Source organism: Cordyceps javanica, chromosome 1 (assembly GCF_051103115.1).
Source record: "Cordyceps javanica chromosome 1, complete sequence".
Classification (NCBI taxonomy): domain Eukaryota; kingdom Fungi; phylum Ascomycota; class Sordariomycetes; order Hypocreales; family Cordycipitaceae; genus Cordyceps; species Cordyceps javanica.
In genome coordinates this window covers 7,327,927-7,355,874 of record NC_139295.1, presented here as the reverse complement: position 1 = coordinate 7,355,874, position 27,948 = coordinate 7,327,927, and the positions used below count along the sequence as shown (strand labels likewise).

Below are 27,948 nucleotides of genomic sequence, written 5' to 3'. Positions count from 1 at the left end.
CGTTGACATCCTCGCTGTCAGCCTTTCAATATACAGATACTCATGCCCCTCTTTGCCGCTCGCTTACGGCACCGACTTGGGAATCTTGATCATGCCACGCTTGCGGTCCATGTGCGGCGCGCCGTAACGCCAGCCCAGGCCATTGGGTGAGCGACCGTCAGCGCCCGCGTCGTCGACGTTCATCTCGCGGAAGCGGAACTCGTAGCGGTCCGACTTGACCCTCGTGGTGGCCGCCTCATCGGCCGCCCGCTCCACGGCCAGGCGCTCAGCGAACTCATCCTCCCGCTGGCGCTCGCCCTCCTGGAATGCCTGCCAGTTGGTCTTGCGCGAGCCCGACTTGGCCACATTTTTACGCTCCATGTCGATGAGGCCGCTCTGAGGTGAGCGCTTGTCTACAGAGAGCATGTTGTCGTAAAAGGCAGCGGCAGCGTCCTCTCGCGTAAAATCGGTCGACTCCGCGACGGGCACAAACAGCTGCTGCATCGTGTAGCGGTGAACGTGAATGTCGTTGACGGGCTCAAATGGCGTTTGCCGCGGTTCGCCAGGGTAGAAGCCCCATTTCGGGAGCAGCCCTTGCACAGCCTTGGCATATGGTGTGGCGAGCTTTTTGCCCTGTTTCGAGTCAGCAATTGCAATGCCAACAGTTATGCGTAGGCAATGAGTGTGAATGGTAGTGGGCTGCAATCAGTAGTAAAAGTGTAACCATTTTGAGGTCTTCAAGACTAATCGAAAAATTTATAAAAAGTAATTTCATCATGCAAGCTCGTCGAGATGGGCAATGGGTCAAGCATCAAAGAGCACAAGTGTCAAACTCACCGAACTGGTCCACTGCTTTTGCGCCTCCTTTAGCCTCACAATGGCCGCTACGCGACGCACATCGAGGCCCATTTCGGCGGCAATGGCCTTGAGCGCTTGGCCATCCTGGGTGGCGCGTTGGTAGATGAGGCGCTTGGTCGGGTCATTGACGACCTTTTCGCTGCGGAACAATGGGTTGTTGGGGAAGGGGATGTCAGGCTGGCCGCTCAGCGTCCCGGGGCCGCTGTTCTTGGCGAGCACCTGGCCTTTTGCGCTGTGAATCCACGCATACATCTTCCGACGAGCGGCACTGCTCTTTTCGCGGCACGGCGTGGCGGAGAAGGCGCAGGTTTGTGGTGCGGCGCGCGGCCGGCTCGAGGATAGGAGAAGGGCATCGGCGGCGGCCAACGGCGCGCGTGTGCCGACGCGGGCTGGCATTATGAAAGTGACAGAGGAAAGAAAACGCTAGAAAATGGAAATAAAGGGGTATTGGGTGATAAGTGTGTGGTAGTAGAGCGTTGTGGGCATATCATAGGCCATCAATTGATGTAGATAGCTGGCCACGCGAAAAAGTTGTGCCTGATTTGGAGAAATTATGGTTTGAAGCTTCAACCAGATTTAGTTCCAGGTGGAGCTTGTGCTCGGCGCGGCAGTTTAATTTTCCGGCGAATGGCCCTGCTATACTTAGTGAGCAGGAAAATATTCGGAGGTTTGCGGGGAGATCAATGGAAAGCATAAAAAAACTCTTGGAAATTGATCAATTGCAGTTCAATCTAACAAAGGGCTAATAATCCCAAAGCGGCGTTCGCACTGTCTGTCAAGAAACCAAATGCGGCCGTGTTCCGCCCAATTCCATCTTTTTACCTGTGACCGAGGTATAACTAACTAGTGGGATAAGTATATACATAAAATATAAGCGGTATTAAAAGTCCAATATCAGCGTGAAAATAAATGTTTCCCGAAATATATATGCTCCCCAAATCTTGCGTATACTTCCCATACTGAAAAACGTCGGAATCTGCCGAGCGTCAAGTCCGTATCCTGTCTGAAGCCAATTGGTAAAAAGAAAAAAACAAAAAAACAAAGACAAAACAGAGCCATTGGGTATATTTCACAGCATGTACAGCATGCCAGGATGCTCAGCCCATCTGGGCAGCAAGCGAAGAGCGAGATTTCTTAGCCTTGCTCTTAGCAGCCGCTGCCTTTTGGCTGGCTTCCTCCTCGGCAAGAGCAAAGTCTTTCCAGGCGCGCCAGCCGTCAAAGTCGATGAGGGCCTGCATGCAGCCCCATTCCGTGACTTTTCGCTCAAGCCAGACAAAGTTGACGGGCTGCGTAGATTAGCTCAAGTTTCGAATACAGCGTGCAAGGATTAGTACGCACCTTGGTCAAAAAGTCATTGCACCCGGCCGCCAGGGCCTCGTGCCTATCACTTTGCAGTGAACTGGCTGTCAGGGCCACAATGATGACCGGTCCTTTGAAGTGGTGCCGATTTTCGAGGCGATCTTTGTCGTTGAGTTCCAGGGCAAGCTCCTCTTGGGGTGTCGTGGGCACCGATGAAAAGACGCCGATCGAGTTGACGCGTTCCAATCTGCGGATTTCCCGCGTGGCCTCGAGACCATTCATAACTGGTAGTTGAATATCCATGAGAACCAAGTGGAATCCACCGGTCCGCCATTTCTTGACAGCTTCTCGTCCATTGGTGGCTGTCTGCCAGCGTACCTTGAGGCGTTTGACAAAGGCCTCCAACAGTTTCAAATTGATGGGATTGTCCTCGACGATAAGCACACTGATGGGAGGTACTGTTGCGACCACACCACCACCGTTATAGTCCGAATTCTTCAGTCGTCGCTTTGGTCGGGTGCTAGAGGATCGGGCCTCGAGCATTCGAGGCGATGACATACCGACGCGGTTGGAGGAGGCATACATGTGCTCGCGGCCAGGGGACGACAAGGGTACGGGAACGGCACCAGGGGGCATGCCTGTGGGATCTGAAGAGTTTGAATGAGTGCGGGAGTGGGCTAGCCGCGGTCGAAATTGCTGCGTACCGTGGCTGTAGTTGCCGTGGCTGCCGTTCATGCCCGACGAAGACGTGTGAGTTCGGTTCACTCGAGGGCGGCCGGTTTGTTCGCGATGGCCACGTGGGCGCAGTCCTCCGGGAGACGGGATTGTAGGGAGGTGGCCGGATCCGAGAACGGCGATTGAGTGTGGTTGGCCGCCATGGCGGTCGCCGGGCGGCATGACGAGCTGCAAATGCGGCGAGGGCAGAGCTCCGACGGGAGGGAAATAGCCTTCGCCAGACTCGAGCGGTCGACCATCTTCGGTATAGTATATCGCGGCGGCCGTGTGGGGGACGTGAGGCTGCTGAGCGCCGTGGTGGCCGTGTTGTGCCGGATGCGGCGATGCCTTGGGGGTCCTGCGTGGAATATCAATCACAATGGCGTCATCTACCGTTTGGCCTCCGGGATAAAAATTGTCGAGGGTGCGGCACATGTGCTCGTCGGGCTGCAGCAGGCGGTCTTTCTGATCACGGGGGTAGAGACGAAGGTGCAGGTCGGGAGCGTCAAAGGTTTTGCCAAGCGAATTGGCGTATTTGCGCAGGATAGTATCGCGGACATCGTCGACGAGGTCATCCTCGGTAATGGTAATGAGTGTGGGCGAGGCGCCTGGACGGCGAACCCAGATCTTGCGGGCGTTGACCATGGCGGGAGGCGAGGGGACGCCGAATTCGGGAGCAGGGTCGAGGACGAAATGTGCCCTGCGAGGCGTCTTGACCTTGCGGACAGCAGGGCCGGAGCCACTGGATCGCCGGGGAGCGGCGGGAGGACGAGAGGGCGGCTCAAAAGAGACTTCGGCAGCGGCAGCGACGTCGGATGCAGTTTTAATGCGGTTACGGCTTGAAGCTGATGGCGCTGGCGGCGGTGATGTTGCAGCAACAGAGGAGGACGACGAGGCCTGAATGGGGGCGTGGAGAGGGTGGACACGGGGATCTGTGTAGGGGTCGCCGTATTCCCCAGGATAGCGCTCAGGGGGTCGCAGTTTGCGAAAGGGCTCGGTGCTGAAGTGTTCAAAGATACTATGTAGCTTGGGAGTAGCAACCTGGGAGTCGGAACTGATCTTATGGCGGGCGGATGGTGATGGAAGAAACGCAGGATCGAAATAGAGAGGATCCTGAGAGAGACGCTCCAGACGGCCCTCGAGGTCGAGTCGTTGGTGGTGGAGAATCCGGTCTTTATTAGCGGGGGCATTACAGGCGGTTGGGGCGACAGGGGCCTCTGAGCTGGTGCCTTGCTTAGTGCGTGGAGGAGGAGATATAGGGGGTGATGGTGTCGTAATCGGCGCTGAAGGGGGTGAGGGGAGCGCTGGAGACCTGGGCTGGCATGCTGAAGGTGCTGGAGAGGCCGCCAAAGAAGTCACTGACGAGGCCGCTGATGGGGGTGCCAAAGAGGTCGAAGATGTCCTGCCAGGACCATCCGTAGTGGTGGCTCCTTCAGCGGATCCTTCAGTGGATACAGGCCGCTCTCCAGTGGTCCCAGCTGATGCCCCAGCGGCAGCCTCAGTGCTTCTCGTCCCTTGCCTTGCAGTGCCAGATTGATTAGCACCGTCGCCCCCGGTTTCGACGGACATCAACCCCAGCGTTGACTTGGGCCGGGCAGGCCGGGGTCGGGACTGCGCGTGTGTGCTTTTCAATATTGTCGCAGCTCTTGGTGGTGATGGCGGTGGCGATGGTGAACCCGCTTCATTGCTCTTGATTATGATTTCGACGTGGCTCTCGGGTCGTTGTTGTGCTGTTTGTGATTGACTTTGCTGTAGGTGTTGCGTCCTCGAAACCGACAACAACGCCGTCTCTGCCTCGTCCTCGACCGGCCCGCTCATCAGCGAGCTACTGGAGACGCCAGGCATTGCACTGGATCGCCAACGGCGTAGCGACAGCTTCGACTTGATGCACGAGGTCAAACCGGGCCGCATCCCAGGACGCCAGGCTACGCAGCTGGCTAGTGAGAGGCGGTGACTGTATGAACCAACAGAAACGGAACGAAAAAAATAAAGGAAAGAAAGAAACAAAGGCAAAAGAAACACCCGGGAAAACAGGAACATATAGAAACTTTGACCTCTGCCAGCACGAAACGAAATTAAACGTTGGGCTTTCGCTTTGGGACAAAAAGTCCGCAACTCAGCCAGGTTGACTAACCATGCAGCTTATTAGCTGCACCGAGCAAGCATAAGAAGAAGCAGCAAAGAAGAATGCATGCTCATGCAAAGCTACATGTCGCATTGTAAGCCAGAAGCCGGCTCGTTTCACCTTCAAGAAAGAAACGAAACCCCTCCCGAGTCTCCAGCATGGATGGCTTGGCCCATCGCACAGCAACACGCAACACACCACTACTCCGTACTCAGTACACGCGCCGCCGGCCCAGTTGCTACTGTCGTTTCTTACTCGGCCAGACCCCTGCATGCGCTGCGCTCAAGGCAGAAACCATCCAAGCCCTGCGCATTCGCGGACAAGGATCTCCCAGCATATATGTGAGGGGGGTGGCCTCGCAAGGGCCATGGGCACATGGGTGAACAGACGAGAGGGAGGGCCCAAGGACGTTGGAAGGGGCCAATGGGATGGCCTTACCCGCGACAGGCCAACTCAGTCAATCTCGATTCACACACTTTCAATAAACTGGGTATTTCCCGTGGCGATGGCATGTGCGCAGCCTGTACGGAGTACGGAGTAAGTAGGAGAAAAGGAGAATTGCCGCTGTTTTCTTCCTCACCCTCGTCACACCGCAGCTCTTCAGACTGTCTGTCATACGGGAACCGTCCGAAAGCAAGTCAAGGGTCCAAGTTTGCCACGGGTCTGTATGGATGAAACATGCAGCCTGCAGGCTTTTTTTGCTTCTGCTTCGGTTGACCTTCCCCCAACCGACTGAACGATGCCGTGCGGCGCGGGACAGGTGCCGCCCACTGCTAACTTGAGTGTTGTATGTAATACAGGCGTGGCCAATCCAGGGACCGACACTTTTGCCGTACCACTTGACGAGAGAAATGTGAGTTGTGACATGTTTCTTTGCGGAAACTTCGACAAAAAGGATGCCTGGCGGGCGAGACGACGCGTCTGTCATACCTGGGCGTCTACTATTTCTGCACGCTAATGCAATGCATAGCCATGGTGTGAGCGCCACGCTTGACCTTGAGGCACTGTGGCCGGCGGCGACTCGCATGGCCATTGACTGCATAAATTGATCATTATTCAAGTTGCAGATGAACGGGATGTACAGCACCAGTTCGACAGCCGATGTGGTGAGCTATATCCTCGTCGACACGTTGGCATTATCCAATGTCGCCACCACAATGGCCTGGCGCCCTCTACGCTCAAGCACTCGTGGCCTCGCGAGGCAACTCATGATACCGCATCTCAATATATACCACATGGGCGCGCTTCTGGCAGACTTCCTCTGAAAGGAAGCCAAGATGGCTCGCAGCCTATCCCGCGGCGCTATTGACTTGGGACACAGCCACTCCGCTCAAGCCAGGAACACTTTGCTTCTTCGATGCAGGACTTTCTGGCGGCAGGCAAAGCGACCTATCGGCTCTGTATCCTGGTTGCTGTCAAATAGACCTGGTATTTTGTTTAAGGCTTATCGGAATTGTGCATGTCGGGTTGGGCGGAGCTCCTTACCCGGAGAGTCGGCCCTGGGCTGGCCAGAGGCTCCCAGGACGTTCAGTGCAACATCTGCAATAATTACCATCACACTGGCTTCCTTGCTTCAGCCTCCGACTCGTAAAATTCCCCAGTGCTGTGTACTGCCTTTCCAGCTTTTTGAGGTGACCTAGTCAAGGTAACTGTTTTAGTTGTTGACATGGCAAGGCTGTGTGGTGCGACGAGGCTTCCAGCTGCACTACTTCGACTAGTCGCGACAGACTACAGACTACGGGAACATGACTCAACGCATCCCTGTCAGCATTGTCAACCTCTCATCTCGTGCCGGCCGTCATTTGTGCCTGATCGAGCCCGGATGTGAATTGCGACAGAGAAATAAGGGTGGATGCCAATCATGCGACACACCGCTTGTCAGCGGGCTTTTGCCTTGCCTGAGATCCTACAGCTAATTTTCGACAGCTTGCTTTATTCTCAAGACGAAGACGGCGATCAAAATTACACAAAAAAATATCAGGGACAGGCGCTTGTCGGTAAGCCACCACGCAGCTCTCCATTCGTTGCTTCCTCTTTCTGCTTCTCTTTTTCTGTCGGCAAGAGAAAGGATGAAAGCAACAGCGCAAATGCAGTTGTGATTATTGCTAACACCACGCCCACAAAGAATTTCTATGGGACAGTCCAATATGCAGCAGCGTTTGCGGCTATGACGAGGATCATCTCAAGACCCTGGCCACGTGCGCCCGGGTCTGTGAATCGTGGTTCCAAGAGGCGATACCCATACTATGGGTCCATAGAATGGAAAGCTTCTTCTTCGGAAGTCTGGAGGATGTGTTTGGGGCGATTGAGCCAGCTCGCCGGCAACTCTATGCGAACCACATGGTCCGCGCCAGCCTTCACTTCCGCACGAGGTGGGTCAAGGCGGCCGTCGACGCCGAGATCCTCTCAGTCCTGACCTTCCCGCGGCTTTTGGGGTTACAGATTTTGATTGAGGACAACCAGCCGCTGCCAGGCTTTGACGCGCCGCAGCTGGCCTGGGTCGACTTGGACCCCCATTACGAGTCCGCCTATCCTGAAGTTTGGGGCGCCGACCCTGAAGTGTATACGCCTCTTTTCAGGTCCATCTCTGTAGGTGACTTTTTCGGTCTGGCCTTGAGGAAAGGCTTTGCTTTTGCTAATTCCACTTGAGCAGGAGCGATTCCCATCGCTGCGCCGGCTGAGTATCAACGACAACACACTCATGCACGCAGACTCATTGCCACTTCTGCAGAGAATGAGACCAGATATTGATATTCGCGGGCAAGAAAGAATTACTTTGGCTTGAGTTACATTACTGTATATGAGCTCGATTTCATGTACATGCAGCCAAAACAGTTGAGCTCCAACCCAAACGCGACGCTAACCCCAAACATGATGGTCGTCGGCCTCCCGTGTATAATGCCCGTCACGCGCTTATTGCCGCCCTTACATGCCAAAGCTGAAATTCAAAATAAGTCATTGATATTGGCAATCGATCAAGTTGTCTGTCTATACGGCGTTAAAAAATACTCATACTGCCAGATCTGGAACCTGGACAGAATTTTCAGCTGCTTCTTCGTTTCGCGTTTCGCGTACACTCGTCGGCCCCCCCGTGGCGGGAGGAACGATGTCTAGTTTCGTATTACCTTGTTTTTTCATGTTGGTTTTCGAAAGTAGATTCCGAGGCGACCAAATTGATTCTCGGCTGGGTTTCCAGGAAACGGGGAATAGGTGTAGTGTCGCGCCATCTCCGTGACCCGGGTCGAGCCCTCGTCCGTTGTCCACGGCCTACAACTTGTGGTCAGTCTAGGGCGGGTGAGCAAAAAGGATAGACTGCACTCACGATACGCGCTCTTCACGGCCCCATCTAGTCTCTATGCGATAGTCCCTGGCCCCTTCTTCGTCGACGTTTCTGTCCGTCTCGATTGTGTCCCAGACCATGGCCGCCGGCCACCCCATGTCCGTCACAACCTGGCGCACGGGCACGTTGGGGTGGACGCTGAAGACCAGCGTGGCGTCATCGACCTCGAGGAAGCCCTTGGGGTCCGGAAGCACGGTGAAGCCCAGCGTCGCCAATAGCTCCTTCTCGACAGCGGCGTAGGCGGGGTCCTGCACGTAACAGCGAACCTCGCCGTCGCCGTCACCGTCGCCGTCTTGCGCACGCGCCAGGGCCGCCGCCATGGTGAGGGCGGCGGCGTGTTGGGTGGCGGCGCGGCGCGTCGACTCGGCGAGCTCCTCGCTCGTGGTTCGCTCCCAGTCGTCGAGGCGGCCGAGGCCGAAGCAGACGATTTTGCGGATAGGCGTGCGCAGCGCCGCGGCCGACGTCGTGATGGTCGCGGCGAGCTCCTGGCAGGCCACACTCTGGTCCCAGGACGCCTGGTGGGCGCGGAACGCAGCCTCGAGGTCGGGGAGTGGCCACCCGGAGGGTGTGACGAAGTCGCAGTACACGATGCCTAGTGGTGTTTCAACCTCGAGCAAGTTTTCGGGATACTTGGAAGACATGTGCGTCATGTACTGGTGAACGGAGTATCGGATGCAAAAGGTGTCACTAGAAGAAAGAGTTGCTTCCGCGTTAGGATACAAACATCGATCCGAAAACACAGGCACACTCCAGATTATAGGGAGAGAGGGGGTGGCGTCCAGTGACGAAGAAGGGGAGATTCGGAGGGACGAGCAAAGTTCGTATGGTGACAAACTGCCATGCATACCGACCATTTATGTTGGGAGGGGTTCGGATAGGTGAGCGGCCAGCTTTCCTGGCGGCCTATAACGTCCTCGAGCGTGACGACATCGCCGCCGCCGTCTTTCTTGTCCGCAGCGCCGTCTTGCTGCTGCAAGGCGTCAATCTGCCGGTCCAAGCTGGTCACCAGGTCCCGGGCGAAGAACAGCTTCCCCTCCTCGTATGCTGCAATGTACTTGTTGACGAGCTCCTTGGCAGCTGCCACCTCCTCTAGCATCCCGGCGTTGTTCTTGTACCTCTCCTCGAGTTGGGAAGCAGCCGCCTCCAGTCTTTTATACTGCATCTGGAGACGGGGACTGGTAGAGTCAGCCATGGTGGCCGTCAAGAGCTAGGGACGAGGAGGGAATTAAGATGTACATATTTTCTTCTTCTTTTTGGTTGCACGAATAAATGGATGAATGAGCAGAGAAAAAAAATTAGCGTGTTTATTAGTGAAGCGAGTCAAAACTAGAGAAAGGAAGAGGGTTGCGCTTCAAAACGGTCGCTTATTATCAGGGCTTCGCGCGGGGGAGGGGGAGGGGAGGGCGGCAAACGGGCTTGTTGGGGCGGCTGGGACGAGGCCTTGAGAACGGACGTCGGATTTTATTTCGGCCGGGGAGAAAGGGGCGCGGGATTAGACGGGTGTGAGACACGGGCCCTGATGGAGTAGATTCGGCTTTCGTATCGCGTTCTCTACTTTTGCTTGATTGATATTGAGCCAGGTGGAAGCTTGTTTGTAGCGGCGTCTGCTCGTACCCACCCTATAACTACCTAGTTATGCGGCAAGGTTTCCTTCGTGACAGTGCCCAAGAAAAGGCGAGAGAGAGGGACAAATACTGTACAAGAAATTATTGGTTTATATCGTCGGCCAGTCCTTTTTCTTTTTTTCTAAACATTCCTTTTGTTCATCATGTTTCATTGGCTTCGCTTTGCGTCTAGCCAACAGCCACTGTCTATCACTTCCCCATAACGAATACGAATCGACTCGACCAATTTCCACACCACCATCACCCCAGCATCCACCAACGTCACACATCACACCTCTCTCAGACACAATGGCCGCTTTGTCTCCCCCGTCCCCGTTGCCAGCCGACGCCTCCCGCCCCTCGGCCGCGGCTGGTCCAGAGCAGCCCGGCAGCGCAGAGAAGCCCGTCCCTCGCCAGCGGAAATCCTCCGCCCACAGCGCCCAGGTGCAGATCCAGAATCGTCGCCGCGCGTACCTGCAGCGCCATCCGGCCTACTTTACCAGCGTCGAGCATGAGCTAGCCGGTACGTTTGCGGGTTTTTCCTTCTCGCTTTGCATGTAATTTGCCAAGGGAGGGAGGAGGCTGGTTGGTGGTGGCTTCGGGGAGACGAGGGGTTGCTTTAAACTACAGCAGAGATGGACGAAAGAGAAGAAGAGATAGAGAGGGGAGGAAGGGTCGGGCGGGGAGGGAAAGTGGAAGTTGTGTATTGACCTTGTTAACACACGCACACAACGTTTGCAGATCCTGTCCTGTATGAACGCCTCGTCCGCCGTCACCAGTCCGCCGCCGAGCGCGAGGCCGAGGGCCGGGCCAAGGGCTACGGACGCACCCTCGAGGCCGACCTCGTGCGCGGCGAGACCAAGCTGGCCGACTTGCGCGCGGCGGCGGGGACGGCGGGGACGGCAACGACTACGGGCGTCGAGGAGATGTGGGACCAGCCTGCCGAGTCACAGGCGCACGGGGTACAGCTGTGGCAGGCATTTCTCACGCATCGCTTCGTCAAGGGCCGTGATGAAGAGTTTGACTATGCGCCGGTCGACGGAAACGAGGCCTACGACGACCTGGCGAGGATCGAGGCGGAGGAGCAGTGGTTCGACGACGAGGAACCGACCCGGGCAGATGATGTTGCTGCATTAGAGGGCGAAACGGGCGTTCAGGATTTCTAAATTATTTGTCTTTTCGTCATGTGTAAAATAGTGTACCATCTGGAAAGAAATCTGTATATTCAATATTGGTCAAATCAATCGCTATTCATCCATCAGTGGTATAATCCTTCAGTCGTATATTTATATCATCAGTCATTCAGTCCACAACCCCCAATCTCATCTTGTTCAGCGCATTTTCATAATTTGCCGGGCTATGATCCGTCAGCATGCTCGTGCCAAACCGTGGCTCCAGAAACCGTGCCTCCACGTCGCGCACGTATTTTAGAATGACACGCGTCGCCGGACGCCCCAGAAAGCCTTCGCCATTGAGCAGGAACGCCTCTCGTCGCAGCACGGCATAGCTTTCAATCACAAAGACCTCGCCTGGCGGTACGAGCCTCTCGAACTTGAAATTTTCCCTCAGGGCTGCCAGCGCCGGGAGCATCCACTTGTCGTCGTCGTTGCCAGGGACAGCTCTGGACTCGTTGCCGCTGCGCCATGCGTCCGACAAGTTGCTCTGAAAAGCTGCCCACATGCGTTTTCGGAAATCTGCCTTTGTCGCGTTTTCCTTATCTTTGAATGCTAGCGATAGGGCCTGGAAGTCATGCAGAATGCCGAGAGAGAGGTGCGGGACAAGATCGTCGCCATGCACCACTGTTGTGATGAGACCACGTGTAATTTTACGGAGTTTGGCAGACATTACGCCGGGGGAGCCATATGCATAGACGTGGATACGGCGCCCGGCTGGGATGAATGTATCATTGTGCTTACTGTCTTTGCAGCTGCCGTTGGTGAGCATCTTCTTAAAGGCTGCTTCGGGAGCTGTGACAAAGCCTGGGCCGTTGGGGTTTGCCTCGGCCAGCATGACGCCAAGAAGTGCCGTGACGGCGCCTCCCAGGGAGTGACCACAGAGCACAAGGCCGTAGTCGGGAAACTCGACCAGGGCCTCTTTCAGGGTGACCAGGACCCGACCGTCGTCACCATAAAGAAGGCGACGCGCAGACGCATGCACGCCTTTATGCACTTGGTAAGGCCGGTTCTTCCAAACAAGATTGTCGTAGTCGCAAGTCATATCCGCCAATACATCTTCAAAGCCGAGAGTGCCGCGGCAGGCCAAAACCACAGCCTTGGCCTCGTGATCGAGAGAGATGTAGTGAACGAGCGGCACACCAGTTCCAGTTGAACCAGTCGAGTCAGTCCCTCCTTGCGGATCAACGAAGGAGGCTAGCAAAATATTTCCAGCGTTGGATTCGGTGTGATGCGCAAAGTGGCGTACATCCTGATGAGTCCCGTCCCAGCTCTTCAGCTTTGGCATGTCATTAGAAATGCCCAAGAACTTGAGAAAATGCGACCCATAGCAAGCTGACGAGAAGCGCATGTATCTGGTAATATTGGGCAGCAGGTGGCCCTCTGGGAATGTACCGTCCACAAATCCTTCTTGGCGCAGAGTATGCAAAGCGTCGGCCGTGTTATAAGTGCTCTTCTTATAATACGACGATAGAACAAGAGAAGTCTGCGAGTCATTTGTTGCAAGGCTGTATATGCTAGGGGCGTGTGATCCGCTACGGCGGTGACCTCGCATCGGAGAGCCTGGCAGAGTGGTACTGAGAAGCGAACCCCTCCGTGAGCGCATGGCAGATTCTTGGGGGAAAATTGCCTCTTGCTTTGTGAGGGTCGGAGAAGATGGCGTCATGCCACCCTTGAGGACGGGATAACCGCCCTGGGAAGACATTGTCTGTCGTCTGTCAGTGAGTGAGACGTAGCTTGTACGAGAGGAGCTTCGAGCTAATGGCTCTGGAGGCGGAAGCGATCTTCGGTTTGCAATGGATCGCTCTTGTGAGGCTTTGGTGGGTCGATTGTGCAGTGCGGTCACTTTCTGGGAAGACTCAGTGCGACTGCTGGCAGCATTGCTTTGCTTTGGCCTTGAGGTACTTTCGTTGGCATCCTTGTTCCACATGTTCGATATAGATTGGCCACCATCTTTGAGAACTTGCTTCAGGCCAGGCTTTCTCTCTGCTGTGCGACTGTTGCTATCTGCCTTCTTTTTCGTGGTCAGTTTCTTGTTCGGCGGTGAAGTGACCTTTCCTGACGAATTTGCAGTGGCAGGCTGTCTTTGCCTTTTCTGGTTTGCAGTAGGCTCGACTCTCGGCACATCCACCGTTCTTAGAATTGGCTTATCAGTGTCTGGAGAAGTGGGCGATCCCGGCTTGGAGATTTCAGCATCCTTTGGTGGCGGCAAGGGAGCTACTGCGGGTATAAACGTGCCGCTGGTCGGATCGTATTGCATCGGTGTCGAAGGAGAATCCTTGTCGCTGTCAATTTCCCCTAAGATTGACCCAGTCTCTGCATCGTCGCCTCCCCCCAGAGTCATGGCACGAAATTTGTCGCGTTCTATTCTGTAAACAACTCGGTACGGACCATCACTTTCCGGCCCTGGATAGGAAAGACGTTTTGATCTAGAGACCGGCGCAGTGGTTTCGACAATCTCTGCTCCAGGCGGAGTTGGTAATACAGGTAGACACCCTTCCACTTCGACTGTGATGGTCTGGACCGTCGTAACAGAATTGGAAATCGTAACCTTGGCTTCGGGTGGGAGAGACTGTGTGATGTGACTTTTCAACTGCGACAAGGCTTCTTCCTCGTCCTGGGAGCCGCGACGGGAAGCCTCCCGACTGATCGCTGGCCCATAACCGCGCTGCAGAGCAGTCTTGTCGTCAATGTCCACACGGTCGCCATCGTTGAGCACAACTACATCCCAGATGACCTCCTCAAATGCTTTTCTCCGAGCCTCTTCCTCGGGCAATTTGCGGCAAGCCTGTTGAAGATAGGCCAGTGCACTTAGAGCCAGTGTCAAGTCTAGGACGCCGACGCGCTCACCCTTGGTGCCGGTAACGGGGTTACGAAACTCGCGGCGAATGAGGGTAATGATGCTAGCGACGGCACGAGAAGAGTCTGTCGATCCAAGAAGCTTATCCAAAGAGGAAAGAACGAGCTGTGATGTATCCGAGGCCAAAGAGAGCGTTGTTCCGGTCAGGCGAAAGCTGGCCGAGGTCCAAAAGGCCACTTGTATGACTGCGTAATGAAGGCTCTCCAAGCTACGCTCGAGCACATTTTCGGCATCTGCAGCAGCCAAGTCGCTCTTTGCGTGGTCCAAAGTGTCTTTGCCGGCACGCGTAAGAACAACCTCGACCAGACCGCGGGCCAGCTCGAGACTGGACAGTGTTGTGAAACGCGCAGCGTCGAGACCATATCCGCCGACAAGAGAGCCCAAGCGGATGGCGAGAGAGGTTGAGCGCGCCGCGAGACTAACAGTCGATGCTATCGGGCCCGGCAGCAGTGTTGGGCCGGGCTTGTGGGTTGGTGGTTCATCGCGCGCCATTGATACGGGATGAGACTGTAGCGGCGTTGTAGCGGGTAATAAGTAACAATGGTGTTACAGACATTGCAGGGGCGCGCGCGTACGTCGAATGGAAGGGGTTGAACAAGGCATACAAAGGAGGGAGGGCGGATTAAAAGAGGGAACAGTCGGAGGAGATGACGATAAGATTGAAAATTAAAAGAGATTAGCAGAAAACCAGGAACGTGGCGAATTATGCGAGTCGAGAGAGAATGGAAATGTTGTTATTGATCCAATCAAATAGGGCGGCGAGACGAGCATGTGAAAGCACCAACTAGCACGGCGCGGAATTAGAGTGGTGGCGCTAGGGTGCGGCAAGGTTCGGTGGACATGATAATAGTAAACTTTCGGCACGCGCCGTAGGGTCTGTATACCAAAGATTAGATGGGACGAGCACGGGAGGTTGTGGCGAAGCTTTTGAAGATGATGCGAGGTTGTAGACAAGCCGTTTGCGTTGGGCGGCGGATTTGCTTGCCATCTGGCACGTCAGGTTTGGCAGCTGACAGTACAGTGACAATACAGTGAGGACACAGTACAGGTATGGCGGCGGCACTAGCATTCACGGCGTGAGACACACGTGGTTGAGTATGCGCTTGTGATGAAAACTGCAGAATCGGTGGAATGCAGCGTTATATTGTTATCATTCACAAAGAGAACCTGTTTGGTTTTTCGGCTCGCTGGGGAATGCGGGAACGATATGAGTTGGCATAAGGGCGAAACCCCTCGGACAAGTATAACTCGTAGTACCGATCTTGCATGCGGCCAAAATCACGCTCGAAATGACGCTGCGTCAAGTCGTTTTGCAACAAAGGGGCTTCCGTAAGTATTTCAATGTCCTTGGCCTAGATGAGTTCTTTTCGAAGGAGCAATCGACAGAGCGGCATGATGGGTTCATTTGCGGGCGAGGCCACCATGAAAGAGACGTCAGATCGGCGTGTAGGCGCGTCGGTTGGTGGTTGCAAGAGAGGGTAAGCGCAGCGCGTTGATCAGTATACTAGTAGTCGTTGCGATGGGGGACCGGCCGGGACGGACCGCCTGGACATAGAAATCATGCCTACTTATGCAGCCACTGATGCAGATTGACCAGCTCGCTGCGACTGGGTGCCATGAGGGAGTTGCGCTGCTTGCAGTGTCAATCCAGATACGCGACAAGGCGTCATGAATGCTCTGCACACCAATTAGCCAATCAATCAGGGCGCACCCATCACTGCAGGACATTCGTGGCCAAAAAGAAGAGAAAAAGCAAACGTTGACAACAGACAGTGTCGCAGAAGACCGGTGTTGTGCGGGCCGTTTACCGTTACGGTGAGGCCCAATGTACTTACTTGGCAGTGAGTGAGGATTGGCCCCAAGCAGGCAGCATGCAGGCCATCTGCGTCTAAATCAACGTCATTACAATGCTTAAGCTGTAATCTGTACCCGTGCATGAGCAGGGCAGCCCCGTTTCCAGAAATAAACATTGATCCAAGTACTGGTAATCCGTACTTGGTCAATGGCAGCAGATAATCGTGGGCCTGATGGAGGCTCCTAGTGGCTGAAGCGCCCCGAAAGCAGCCACACAGAGGCTCGTTCCTGAGGCGCAGCTTGAGGCTAGAAGTGGAGTCTTTGTCTCTTTGTTGCTGGGACTACTACAGCAGGTACAGGTACTTGCAGATTTCAGGTACAGAGCACAGACAGGGACCAAGGGACTCAATGGGCTTTGTTTGGGAGTATTTCAAGGCTTGCCAATTCCATCAGCGGTCGTCTTGATCTTTGTCATTTTTATTTCTCTCTTCAGATCTAAACTACCTTATTTTCCGAGGCATCTCCCGGGCACCTACTCAGTACTGACAGCCTTCTGACTCTCTTCGCAGCGCAGCCTTGCACCTGCAGCCACCGATTTGCGCTATTCTTAGGTCAGACTATCCCACCAACCCACCAAGTACCAAGGTACCTCCCTCGCCTGTCACAGGCATAGGCACAGCCACCAGCCTCTCAGTCAGTCCCTGTCCCGCATCCGGACCTCGTATCGACTACGGAGTACTTACTGGTCAAGCCCAGCCCTTCAGCTCTGCCTTGTCCATATTTCCTTGTTTCTTTTCCCTCGCTGTTCTCCTTCATCTTTTTGATTCAATCCAGTCCCTTCCAGACGGTGTATATTACTTGCTTTCTTTTTCCTTTTGCACATCCAACCCGGCTGCTTCTCCGATAACTACCGGCAACTCCACACTGCGCTCGACCATTGCCACAAACCCACGATTCAAACAACGGCCAGCGCTCCCTCCTCCTCATCCTCCTCCTCCGCCAATTTCTCTCTTCACAAACAACATGGCAATGCCCTCGCCCGCCATTCTACTCAACTCTCAACCGGCTGAGATGCCCGACCCGGGCCTCTTCTCTGAGAAGCTCGTCTCCGCTGAAGTCGCCGCCGCCTTGCCCCCCGGTTACCGCATGCGTGCCCTGCGCCGCTCCGACTACAACTCCGGCTTCCTCGAGTGCCTGCGCGTCCTCACCACCGTCGGCGACATTGCCGAGGCCGACTTTCAACGGCAGTATGACGAGATGCAGGCCCACCCTGGATCCTACTACATCATGGTCATTGAGGACGCCGCCCGCACAGAGAATACCGTCGTCGCCACCGGCGCTCTGATTGTCGAGCGCAAGTTGTACGTTGGCTCTCTACACGAGGCATTGACTCGCTGAGAGGAGCTTTGGTCTCGGATACTAATCGAATATCTCCTTGCAGCATCCATTCCCTCGGAAAAGTCGGCCACATCGAAGACATTGCCGTCGCACAAGACCAGCAGGGCAAGAAGCTCGGCCTCCGCCTCATCCAGGCCCTCGACTACGTCGCCGCCCACGTCGGCTGCTACAAGACCATACTCGACTGCAGCGAAGCCAATGAGGGCTTCTACATCAAGTGCGGCTTCCGTCGCGCCGGCCTCGAAATGGCACACTACCACGAGGGGCCCAAGAGCAAAGGTCATTAGCCCTGCTGTTCCTACCCCTTTCCAACTGCTCCTATTGGGAGACGCGCATTACCCTCATTGTCCCATTTCAGCAGCATTTTTTTGTTTAATTCTGACATTTGGTGTTTTTTTTCTGTGTGTGTGTGTTACAACTGAACTGATACAAAATAGTTGGCGCGGAGAGCAGGATTTAAAGTGTTCCCAGCGCTGTGTATAGAGAAAAAGGTCCGCCACGGTTGGCCGGCCTCGGTTTGTTTATTATTAGGAAATATCAGGAATAGCGAATATACAACCATTTTAATGCATTCGAATATCGACCCTTACAACGACGAATGTCGGAGCTTCTCGCCGGCCACGTATCCCCTCGCCGTGTCGGTAAACAGCCGTCGACCCTTTACCCACGACACCAAGAATCCAAACAGCCGCCAATTGCCAATCTGTCCCGTCGCGTAGCGCTTACCCAGCGACAGAAAGACAAGCGTCTTCTCCTCTGGCCGGTACGCCTTGGACGGTGTCGCCCCGGTCAGGATCGCATCGAGATGGCCGGCGAGGTAGATGATCTGGTTGTCCGTGACGGTGATTTGCTTGGGCTCCATGCTGCCCGCGTCGCCGAGCGCCCAGACATTCTCCGCGCCGACCACCTTGAAATGGTCGTCGACGGCCACGTTGCCGTCGCCGTCCAGCCACGCCGCCGGCACAAAGGCCGTGTTCGCCCGCAGACCGAACAGCGGTAGGTAGCAGTCGGCCTGCAGCTCCGACCCGTCCGACAGGCGGACCCGCGTGCGTCCAGCCGCTTCGGTCACCTGCGCCACCCGTTGTCCGCGGACGATGGCGACGCCCAGCTTGGCGAGATCGGCCTCGATCGCGTCGCGCACCGACGGCAGCACCGACGCGTGGCTCCCGAGCGGCTTGTCGCCGCTCATGATGAGCGTGACGGGCTTGCTGCGCCCGTACCGGGCCGCCACCTCGCCGGCCACCTCGATACCGGTCGGCCCCGACCCCGCGACGATGACGTCGCCCGCCTTGCTGATCTTGTCCTGCAGCGCGCGCCACGCCGACAGCGTCTCTTCGTGGGCGCCGCCCATCGGCTTCAGCGGCAGATTGCCGGCGACGCGCGAGCCCGTGGCGATGACCAGCTGGTCGTAGCGGATCTCACAATGGTTCCCGTTGTCGTCGGTGAGCAGCACGGAGACGGTGTTCCGGCTGGCATCGATGCTTTGGGCCTTGCCAAGGACGAACTCAAAGGCGGCAGAGGGATATCCGGCAAATCCCGGCGCGATGGGGAGGAACAGCTGGTCCTCGGAGAATTCGCCGGGGATGATGCCCCGCGTGGCCGCGACGTTCCAGAAGAAGTGCGTGTTGGGGGTGACGAGGATGACTTTGATGGGCTTCTTGGCGAGTGTGTATTTGAGAAGCTTATGTGCGAGCGGGAGGCCGGTCCAGCCCGCGCCGAGTATAACAATTGTCTCTACCATACTTCTTGTCGCAAGCGGGAATACGCTGGTAGTGGTAGCTAACGGACCTGGGCGGCGCGAGGCAGCCTTTAAATGCTCGGTTTTTGCTGGGCTGATTAAACCCGGTTCATCAACGTATACCTTCTTCGAAGCATGCAGTAGCTCATTCAGTGGCCTTTTTTTTAAAACATTACCAATCCTGCATTGCCCGGCCGCCGTCACCGACCATCTACCTCCGCCCGCCGGCCTCCACTTTCTGGTCCGACGACCGACACCGAGAACGCCGCCCTGTTCCGCTCCACCTTGTCAGCAACTAGTTATTAGCGAGTTAGTTCTCCGGGAGCCACGACACCGACCTCAACACCGACACCATTACACGAGACTTGAGTTCTTTAAAACCGCGATCCTGATACTCAAAAGTAGCCCCCCGTCAGGTCACAGCTGCTACCAAATTAAGGAAAAAAAAGAAAGAAAAAAAATCTCAATGGACTCGTATCCGAGCGGCGATGACCCGCGTCGCATCTGGAGCTGCGTCGCCTGCCGCCGCCGCAAGGTCAAGTGCGACCGCCGCGAGCCGGCGTGCGACGCCTGCGCGCGGACCGGCGTCGAGTGCCACTACCCCGTCACCGGCCGCCTGCCGAGCCGCGGCCGCGCGCCGCCTCAATGGTCCTCGCCGCACCAGAAGCAGACGGACCTCCTGCACCGGCTGCGGCGCCTCGAGGCCGTGGTGACGGAGCTCTCGGCGCAGGTCGACGAGGTGAATGGATCGTCGGCGGCCACGGCACAGCACTCTGGGCAGCTGCACCCGACAGCAAGCGAGACGGTCGCGTCCGGGACGGGCCCGGAGGACGAGGAGGAGGAGGGGGAAGGGGAAACGAGTGAGGATTTTGGACGCCTAGTGACAGGCGGTCATGGCCGCGTGCGGATTGCCAAGTCGTTTTGGTCAGTGTTTTGCGACGAGGTAAGGCAGTATAGTGATTCGTAATCATGCAAAGATTGTTGACTTAAACACGACATAGGTTGACCATATATTTCAATCTATACAAGACACCTCTGAAGAAGCTGCGCAGGCAGATGCAAGCAACACGACGGCGCCGTCACCATGCGTCTGCCACGTATTCGGACTGGGCGGCACCGTCACACTGCAGTCTCGGAACGACATGAAAGCCTCTCCCACTCAAGTCTCGTTTCTGCTACAGTCTTACAAAGAGCGAGTCGACCCGTTTGTCAAGGTGCTGGCCACAGACACGCTGAGGCAACTCTGCGACTCGTGGCGCGCGCCGCCTTCTGATCTGGACCCGGCGCAGGCCGCGCTCCGTTCAAGTGTGCTGTTCAGTGCGGTCGTGGCGCTCTCCCCGGCAGAGACTCAGGCAGCCTTTGAGCAGCCGAAGCGGTCGCTCCTAGTAGGCATGCGCGCGTGCGCGGAACAGGATCTTGCACGTGCCAAGTATCTGGCGACTGGCGACTTGACAGTGCTGCAGGCGCTGATTGTCTACACATCGATGCTGCCGTACGCCGGCATGCAGGACGTTGCGGGTCCGGTGGCCGCTTCTACCGTGCAAATCGCCATGCAAAATGGTCTTCACATCGAAAGCGAGCGTACCAGGCTCGGCGATGCAGACACTCGGCACGCCATGTGGTTGCAGGTCTGCTTCTTGTCTTCACGGTTCCAGGTTGCTGATGCGGCCGTTTCGCGATGGCCTCCGAACACGGTAGACACAATGGCGTGCAGTCAGCGGCTGTACCCCGACCGCCGAGATCATACACTAATATTAATCGTACGATGCACAATATGGAACTTGTCGCGGCAAATGCGGCGCTTCGACCGCACCACAGACGCCGTCGAAGCCGAGGTTCTTGTGAGCACAGCAAAGTCAGCCATCGAAGATTTACTACATCAGCAACAACCTCATGGCTCCAAAACAGAGCTCGTAGAGTTTGTGCGCACAATGTCACGACTATTCTTTGCCAAGATTGAGCATGCCTCTCTCACGCAAAAATGGCAGCGACGCGACAAAGCACAACCATTTGCCCAGAGCCCGCAGAGCCAAGACACGGCCCAAGACCTCTCCGACGCCAGCATGACGATGCTGGAAGCCATTCACGCCCTCAACACACGGCCGAGCTGGGCACCTTGGCGCTGGCAGCTGCAGGGCCTCTTTCCCTGGGCGGCCATGAAGCTCGTCTTTGCGCACTTTGGCGGCTGCCGGTGGACGCCGCAGTCGGAGCGCGCCTGGGTGCTGGCGCGCGGCGTGGTGGGAGGCGCACCGGAGGAGGTGCGGATGGACGCCGCGTGGCTGTCACTGGGCAGGCTGATGGGCGCGGCGCGGGCGCATCGGCAAGGGGAGATGCAGCGGATCATGGCGGATGCCGTGGCCAGTGCGGACTACATGCGCATCATCGAGGCTGGGCAGCAGGTATTCTACAGCGAGGGACTGGCAAGTGGCGGGGAATTTCGCCACGAGCCGGTGGATTCAGACAAGATGAAGACCTCGTATGAGGATGTACGGGAAATGATCTCGCAGAGTCCGCCGCTTCAAGAGCCGGGTTGGTCCTATGGTTGGTCTGATGAGCTTGCTGCGATGGACGGCATGGCTTGGTAGCAACAGAACTTTGGTTTGGCACAGATTTGGTCAAATTCAAATCGTTCGGGTGGCCAGTACTTTTAGTTTCAGGTTCGTTCAAGTGAACAGCTTATAATTTCCTTTGTTCTCAGGGCCGCCTCGCAGGTTGTAATCAGCAGCCTCTACCAACAACGTCATGCTCCTGGTCGGAACGGCAAGCCTCACCACCAACATTAAGACAACCTGAAACTGGGGTCCTGATTCATTTCAGTCAACTTTACCATTTATCTTAAACCCTCGTCTGATCTCTGGGTTTTTAGGGACTGTTTCTACTTGCACTTTACACGATTTAACCACGTTGGGGTCCACAAGCATGGCGATGCAAGGCGACGACGTCGCCTGGGAGGAGAGCGAGCGCATCGATGGCGACTGGTTGCGGTTGCTCTTTCGCGAGTCCACCCTGCGCGCCATTGGCGATTTCATCGTCCAGCACCGGCAGGGTGTCCCCACGGAGCTCTGCGATCTCAAGGCCGGCGGATTCAACGCGCTGCTCCGGATGAAGTTTCTGGGCGGCGGCTCCGCCGTGATCCGCTTCACCAAGCCGGGCTTCGACCATGTTCCCAGAGAAGAAGGTCAGGTACGAGGTCGCGACGATGCGGTATGTTCGGGAGAACATCACGATTCCGGTGTCGCGTGTCCTTGCATCAGGCAGCTCTGGCAGAGGAAGAGTAAAGGCCCCAAGGATCAAATGGGGCAGCTGTCTCGTCGTCGGGGAAAAGACGTCAATGTTGATGTGTTGACAGCCGAGACCACGCTGGGCTACCAACCTTGCATTGTGACCTTCTGTCACATGCGGCCACAATTCCAATGTAGTTGCCAAGGTAGAGCCGGAGCGTCAATATTGACTGATGTGTGAGTGAGTTTGTTCGCCATAATTTTCGTACTTTTGCCGCGCGAATGAAGAAGACGCAAGTAGTTTGTCGTGCCGTGTAATAGAGTTTCAGCTTTGCCGTGGCGCTCGCTGGCCGGCCTATAACAGGAATACACTTCCATCAATTGGGATTCGGGTAGCAAGATAATGGGCGACCAGAAGAATGACAAGCACGCCAATATGTATCAATTGCTTTAACTAATACTTAATATAGCAACGCGAGCGCACGTCAATGTAACCAGGATTCGTGGTTCGCTTCAGCCAGCCATCACGCGGCCGGCTCCCCAAAACGGAGTCGACAAACCCTGTATGTATCCTGCATCCTGCATGCGACTCTTTCATCCAGGGCTAGCGTGAAAAAAAAGTCTGGAGTTTCATGCATGCCAGCTGTTCGCGCGGGAAGAGGGGGGCTGGGGGGGGAGGCACAAAGAAGCCTCACTGCGACAGCCGCAATCCTCAGCAGCACGGACATTGGTGCACGGTACCTGTAGAGGGGATGAGGGGTTACAATGAGCCTCAAAGGAGTAACTACTGAGTACAAGTCGACTTTTGCTCCAATGGGTTGGATGGAGAGACGGCGTTGACGATTCCCACTTGGGGAAGTGGACTCCGGGGGTCGTCATGGTGCAGCGCTAATAAGTAGGTTGACGGGCTTCTTTAATAAGGTCTTGCACGCATGACTTGGGGGCGCTATAACGAAGCATGTGATGCTGTGCTTGCTGATGCGAAAGAGGTTTTGTTCAAAAAGGCCCGCGCCCTCCCTCTCCTTTGTTCTGGAGAGCGGCTGACCAAGTTTGCTCTTAAATTGGCCGTATCAAGACGTTTATATATCCAATTCGCTTTTTCTTTTCTTTTTTTCCCCCTCTTCTTTCCCCTTTCCAACAAGCCTCTTCTTCACAAACAGTCACCATGGACGAGATGCACCGAATCCTCGCTCGCATTCGCATTGCCAAGCTGCAGTCCGAGTAAGGCTCCCTCCCACATTGGCGCTCGCCCCCTCCTCTCCTATTCTCGCTGCCTCGACGTATTTGCGCAGATTCATTGTTGTCAAGAATGAAAAAGGGAAAAATTGATCTTGTTTTGACTGACACTTTTACAGAGTGCGTGCCAAGCAAGGCAGCGAAACCCAGGGCGTGCCTGTCCGTCGTAAGCGAGCACTCAGCGCCTCCAGCACCGGCAAGAAGCAGTCCACCATCCTCGGTCGCAAGTAGAGGGATATTCTACAATGTGACGATTGTTTTCAAAAGCCGCGCTTCATCTGTCCTCCTAGGGATCTTTCCGCCCTCTCTTTTTATTCTTTTTTTCGGTTGCATCTTTCACATTTTTCTCTATTGTAACTGGAGTTGAGGCGCATCACATGTCCATCATGTCAGCTTACTACTGCTATTACTACTGAATCTGGTGTCTTACCCGGGACTTGCACGGAACGCTTATTACCAAGGGATATACCATCAGCAGTGTTTTTCTTTTTTCTTTTTTTTTCCTTCCCATGGGTCAAATATGCACAAAGCGGGGATTGGTTTCAAAACAAAAATATACTCCATTTCGAATGTTCATGGTACAGAATGGTGAACGTGACAAGACTCGCCTACGCAACAAGGGTAGACGTCGGGACCAACCGGTCAACACGCCTCTGGGATATGGCCTGCGAGGCTTGAAAAAGATGGACACTCCAAAAACGAACCCGCAAAAACACAATACTTTGACACCGGATAACTCGACAATTACGTCCTGCTAGTCTTGGCCGACGTCACTCCAACCCTGCATGGCTAAAAGCCGCCAAAGCCCAGCCCCTCACAGCATCCAGCTCTGTCGAGACAGCATACACAGCAACTGTCTACGACACCATAGGCTACATGATGTGCAAGATGTAGGCAGTAGGTGTGAGGCTGGTATAGGGAGGGCCTCGGGGTATCTTGCACGGTTTATACGAATTTGGATGCTGCATTGATTACAACAGCTCATTGTAAAAGAAAAAAAAAGGAAAAAAAGGGAAAAAAAAAAATCATTTATTAGACACTTTCATCTCCACATTGAAACAATCTGAAAGCGCTGAGCAGTGTCTCAAGCTGTAGTCGGCATGAGAATGCAACATCTTGTGTCCCACTCCTCATTTCATACGAGCGCTCCTCCTCCCTATGCGCCCACCGTCTCCCACGCGTCGGTGACGGCGGCCTCGGCCTCCTTGCGCATGCCCTGCCCCTCCCATACGAGCAGTAAGTCGTGGACGGCGTGGGGTGTGCCGTGGAAGCGCACCCTTGCGCCGCCGTCGACCTCGCCCATCTCCTCGGCGAAGCGGCGCACCGTCGGGCAGAAGCCCTCGGCCTCGCCCGCGTGCAGGAACAGCGGCACCGAGGTGCGGAAGGGGCGGTGCAGCGGCGAGACGTAGCCCGCGACCTCGTCCGTGAGCGCCGCGGCGCCGGCGCCGCCCCGCGGCAGGTACGCGTCGGCGCCCCATTGCAGGAACTCGGGCGTCAGGATGTCCGTCCGCGCCGCGTTGGTCTCGGCAAAGTCGCGGCCCGCCCGCGGCGTCACCTCGACCCACGGCGACCACGCCATGACGCCGCGCGGCAGCGGCAGCACCCGCGTGTCCTCGAGGTACCGCAGCAGCGCGAGCGCCGCGTTGCCGCCCGCCGAGTCGCCCGAGAGCACCACGTTGCGGGCGTCGTACCCCAGCGACAGCACGTGCGCGTAAAAGGCGACGGCGTCCTGGATCGCGGCCGGGAAGGCCTGCCCGGGCGTGCTGGCCAGCCGGTACTGCGCCCACACGAAGCGCGCCGCCTGCCCGCCGTGCAGCATCACGTCGGCCGCCTTGCGCCCAAACGCCTCGTGGCCGACCTCGATGACGAAGGCGCCGCCGGGCAGGTGCAGCACCACCGTCTCCCCGCTCACGTCGGCGGGCGGCGCGCTCGGGAACCAGAGCGCCTTCTGCGCCGCCGGCCGGACGGCAGGGTTGGAGGCGAGGACGCCCGTGATGAGCCCCGCGGCCGGCACCGGCACGTCGGTCACGCGCGTCTTGTCCTTGGGCAGGTTCTCCGCGACGAGGCGCGGCGAGCGCGTGCGCGTGATGATGTTGAAGAGGGAGCGCACAATCGGGTTGCCGACGTTGGCCTTTAGGCTCAGCTGCGGGTTCGGGCGCAGGCTCTTGAGGATCGAAAACTTGAGCAGCAGGTAGATGAGGTACGGCGGCGTCGATAGATAGTAGTAGGCGATGCACAGGGCCTTGAAAGGCTGCGTGGCGCGCCACGGGCGTGAGGGCTGCAGCATGGTCGCTATAGATTCAATCCGCCAAGAATGACTGTTTTGAGGGGGGGGTGTCGTCGATGGACTGGGAGGCGGGCGATATCTGGTATATTATATACGTCGAGATGGGTTGCCTTGGGGGGGCTGATGTCTTAAACTTTGTGTCGAGGTGGATGGCGAGGGGTTGATTTCCAGCTAGTATTCGGGCTACTGCATTTGTCTTGCATGTGCAGAGACCCAACCTTGTGCAGCCGAAAAAAGTTGCCGAAAAGCCAATATTACTGAGAATGTTCGAGCCCTTGAAGCCGCAGCACAGCCGAGACTAAACGACAGTCATTATATATTGATCAAGATGTCATGCTTGGAATGAGAGCAGTGTAATAAGTAGAGGCGCTTTACCAATGAGGCTGCGAGGATAGCTCTGTCGACAGTCTTCATCAGCTCGGGTTGCATATTATCCCGCCAAGTCTAGAAAATCTATCAGAATCTGTCATCAGCCAAGTATCTCACTATCAGTACCTAAGTCGGTACTCCGTACTCCCCTATGTCCACTTCCCTGCATTCCCGGCAGCGACCTGCCGCACATACTCCTCCCAGGTCTCGGCGATGCGTTGTGTTAGCGCCCTCATCCGGACCCGAGAAAGTATAAAGTACCGCTTTGGTGGATTTCGGTCACCACGTTGGATGCAGTCGTCAACCTTATGGCGTGAACTTGTGCACCAATTCCTGAAGTAAAAAAAAAAACAGTCAAGGTTAGGCATGATTTGTTCGAAGAAGAGAATAGCCTGCCGAGCGACCCGTTGTAGAAAACTAAATGTATTATGCAGATGGTATCAACAAAAGAAACTCGATGAGAGAACTCATATAACAAAAGTTCTCGGCTCCGGCGTCTTGATTTCAATCCTTAACTACCGCCCCATCCAGCCGCCATCCACCACCAACACGTGGCCGCTGACATAGGCGCTTGACCGACTGGCCAGGTAGACGGCGGTGCCCTTGAAGTCGTCGGGCGATCCCCAGCGGCCGGCGGGGATGCGGGCGCTGATGCTGGCGAGGCGCTCCGGATTGGCGAGCAGGGCTGTGTTCATCTCCGTCTCGATGTAGCCCGGAGCGATGGCGTTGACGGTGATGCCCTTGCTTGTCCACTCGTTGGCGAAGCTCTTTGTGAGCTGGCCGACGGCGCCCTTGGACGCGGCGTAGGCGGGGACGGTCAGGCCCCCCTGGAAAGTGAGCAGCGAGGCAAAATTGATGATGCTGCCGCGGCGGCCGGTGACGGGCGACGGTTCAAGCTTCAGCATGTGGGCGCCGACGTCGCGGCAGAGCGTGAATACGGCGTTGAGGTTGACTTGGATGACCTACGCGCGGTGGGGGGGTTGTCAGTTGGCTATGCTGGACGGTAGGCGCAGATAAGGTAGAGAAATAGGACGAAAAATGGCTACCTCATTGAATTCGCTGACGGGGAATTCTTCGCATAGGTGTCGGCGTTGAATACCCGCACAGTTGACCAGGATGCGAATCTCATGGCCATCGGCGAGAATCTTGGGCGTCAAGGCGGCGACCTGCTCCTGGACAGCCATGTCGGCCGTGTAGATCCAAGCTTTGCGTCCCAACGCCTCGATGAGGTTTTTGGTCTCGACGACACTAGTGTCACGCTTCGCATTGTCAGTTGAGTGCAATTGGAGTCTGCAGACAAATTGTCGCCGTTACCTGGACGAGAACAACGTCGGCACCAGCTTCGGCCAGGCCTACGGCAACGGCTTGGCCGATGCCCCGCGTGCAGCCGGTGATCATGGCCGTGTGGCCCTCGAGGGAGAACATGCTGGAGGCCATGGATATCCAAAAATGGGACAAAAGAAGAAGACAAAAAAAAAAGAACAAGAACGATTGGAATCTGAGAGATGGTAGATGCAAAATGGGCAAAGCTATGCTGAGTGCCAAAGATGATTGAAGGTGTTTGAAGGTGTTTGGTCCGCGCGTTTGCCGGCGACGGCGACGATGTACCCAGTATGTGAGCAAAAAGCGCTTGGAGGGGCACCAGCGGTGCTTTCCCCGCCGTCCCCCAGAACTTTGGTAAACTACAGTGGGTTACACTGGAACACAGTGGGCTGGAGTGGGTTTCATCCGGCTTCGACAGGGCCACGCCAGCTTCAGGGGTGGTCTTTAGCGGCCGACGCTCGCTGGAAAGCTGCCCCTCGTCAATTGCCGGCGGGAACATTGCGCCAACAAGAAGCTCCGCTTTGGGCAGTCCTCGCCGAAGCTTGCCAGCTGGCGGGCCGTTTTTGAATAGCCGTTTGCCTGGCCAAGTAACTTGGCTTGGTGGCCCGTTTGGTGGGGGAGCTTCTTTTTC

The 27,948-nt window shown here is 56.0% G+C and overlaps 13 protein-coding genes across 13 annotated transcripts; 6 read left to right on the top strand and 7 right to left on the bottom strand.

Moving 5' to 3' along the window:
* Window positions 1-63: 63 nt before the first annotated feature.
* On the bottom strand, window positions 64-1,233 carry V2A60_002241 (mitochondrial 37S ribosomal protein mS45; the record flags this gene model as incomplete). Its single annotated transcript, XM_083253592.1, has 2 exons — window positions 64-612; window positions 817-1,233. The coding sequence occupies 2 exons, from the start codon at window positions 1,231-1,233 to the stop codon at window positions 64-66; spliced, it is 966 nt and encodes a 321-aa protein (XP_083109718.1).
* Window positions 1,234-1,934: 701 nt separating this feature from the next.
* Window positions 1,935-4,695, bottom strand: V2A60_002240 (response regulator; the record flags this gene model as incomplete). The annotated part of the gene is made up of 3 exons (XM_083253591.1): window positions 1,935-2,123; window positions 2,176-2,783; window positions 2,841-4,695. The coding sequence occupies 3 exons, from the start codon at window positions 4,693-4,695 to the stop codon at window positions 1,935-1,937; spliced, it is 2,652 nt and encodes an 883-aa protein (XP_083109717.1).
* A 2,141-nt stretch (window positions 4,696-6,836) lies between these two features.
* On the top strand, window positions 6,837-7,760 carry V2A60_002239 (uncharacterized protein; the record flags this gene model as incomplete). The annotated part of the gene is made up of 3 exons (XM_083253590.1): window positions 6,837-6,972; window positions 7,101-7,564; window positions 7,629-7,760. The coding sequence occupies 3 exons, from the start codon at window positions 6,837-6,839 to the stop codon at window positions 7,758-7,760; spliced, it is 732 nt and encodes a 243-aa protein (XP_083109716.1).
* Window positions 7,761-8,109: 349 nt separating this feature from the next.
* V2A60_002238 (SRR1 family protein) lies at window positions 8,110-9,507 on the bottom strand (the record flags this gene model as incomplete). The annotated part of the gene is made up of 3 exons (XM_083253589.1): window positions 8,110-8,242; window positions 8,298-9,002; window positions 9,167-9,507. 3 exons carry the CDS (start codon window positions 9,505-9,507, stop codon window positions 8,110-8,112), a joined length of 1,179 nt encoding a protein of 392 aa, XP_083109715.1.
* Window positions 9,508-10,228: 721 nt separating this feature from the next.
* V2A60_002237 (uncharacterized protein) lies at window positions 10,229-11,085 on the top strand (the record flags this gene model as incomplete). The annotated part of the gene is made up of 2 exons (XM_083253588.1): window positions 10,229-10,442; window positions 10,661-11,085. 2 exons carry the CDS (start codon window positions 10,229-10,231, stop codon window positions 11,083-11,085), a joined length of 639 nt encoding a protein of 212 aa, XP_083109714.1.
* A 136-nt stretch (window positions 11,086-11,221) lies between these two features.
* Window positions 11,222-14,443, bottom strand: V2A60_002236 (lipase family protein; the record flags this gene model as incomplete). The annotated part of the gene is made up of 1 exon (XM_083253587.1): window positions 11,222-14,443. One exon carries the CDS (start codon window positions 14,441-14,443, stop codon window positions 11,222-11,224), a length of 3,222 nt encoding a protein of 1,073 aa, XP_083109713.1.
* A 2,325-nt stretch (window positions 14,444-16,768) lies between these two features.
* V2A60_002235 (acyl-CoA N-acyltransferase) lies at window positions 16,769-17,430 on the top strand (the record flags this gene model as incomplete). Its single annotated transcript, XM_083253586.1, has 2 exons — window positions 16,769-17,106; window positions 17,187-17,430. The coding sequence occupies 2 exons, from the start codon at window positions 16,769-16,771 to the stop codon at window positions 17,428-17,430; spliced, it is 582 nt and encodes a 193-aa protein (XP_083109712.1).
* Window positions 17,431-17,729: 299 nt separating this feature from the next.
* Window positions 17,730-18,884, bottom strand: V2A60_002234 (NAD(P)/FAD-dependent oxidoreductase; the record flags this gene model as incomplete). The annotated part of the gene is made up of 1 exon (XM_083253585.1): window positions 17,730-18,884. One exon carries the CDS (start codon window positions 18,882-18,884, stop codon window positions 17,730-17,732), a length of 1,155 nt encoding a protein of 384 aa, XP_083109711.1.
* Window positions 18,885-19,347: 463 nt separating this feature from the next.
* On the top strand, window positions 19,348-21,466 carry V2A60_002233 (Zn(II)2Cys6 transcription factor; the record flags this gene model as incomplete). The annotated part of the gene is made up of 2 exons (XM_083253584.1): window positions 19,348-19,824; window positions 19,883-21,466. 2 exons carry the CDS (start codon window positions 19,348-19,350, stop codon window positions 21,464-21,466), a joined length of 2,061 nt encoding a protein of 686 aa, XP_083109710.1.
* Window positions 21,467-21,800: 334 nt separating this feature from the next.
* Window positions 21,801-22,596, top strand: V2A60_002232 (uncharacterized protein; the record flags this gene model as incomplete). Its single annotated transcript, XM_083253583.1, has 2 exons — window positions 21,801-22,085; window positions 22,573-22,596. The coding sequence occupies 2 exons, from the start codon at window positions 21,801-21,803 to the stop codon at window positions 22,594-22,596; spliced, it is 309 nt and encodes a 102-aa protein (XP_083109709.1).
* Window positions 22,597-23,267: 671 nt separating this feature from the next.
* Window positions 23,268-23,569, top strand: V2A60_002231 (uncharacterized protein; the record flags this gene model as incomplete). Its single annotated transcript, XM_083253582.1, has 2 exons — window positions 23,268-23,323; window positions 23,458-23,569. 2 exons carry the CDS (start codon window positions 23,268-23,270, stop codon window positions 23,567-23,569), a joined length of 168 nt encoding a protein of 55 aa, XP_083109708.1.
* Window positions 23,570-24,494: 925 nt separating this feature from the next.
* V2A60_002230 (Alpha/Beta hydrolase protein) lies at window positions 24,495-25,625 on the bottom strand (the record flags this gene model as incomplete). The annotated part of the gene is made up of 1 exon (XM_083253581.1): window positions 24,495-25,625. One exon carries the CDS (start codon window positions 25,623-25,625, stop codon window positions 24,495-24,497), a length of 1,131 nt encoding a protein of 376 aa, XP_083109707.1.
* Window positions 25,626-26,509: 884 nt separating this feature from the next.
* On the bottom strand, window positions 26,510-27,431 carry V2A60_002229 (uncharacterized protein; the record flags this gene model as incomplete). Its single annotated transcript, XM_083253580.1, has 3 exons — window positions 26,510-26,956; window positions 27,041-27,253; window positions 27,309-27,431. The coding sequence occupies 3 exons, from the start codon at window positions 27,429-27,431 to the stop codon at window positions 26,510-26,512; spliced, it is 783 nt and encodes a 260-aa protein (XP_083109706.1).
* Between the last annotated feature and the right edge of the window lie 517 nt (window positions 27,432-27,948).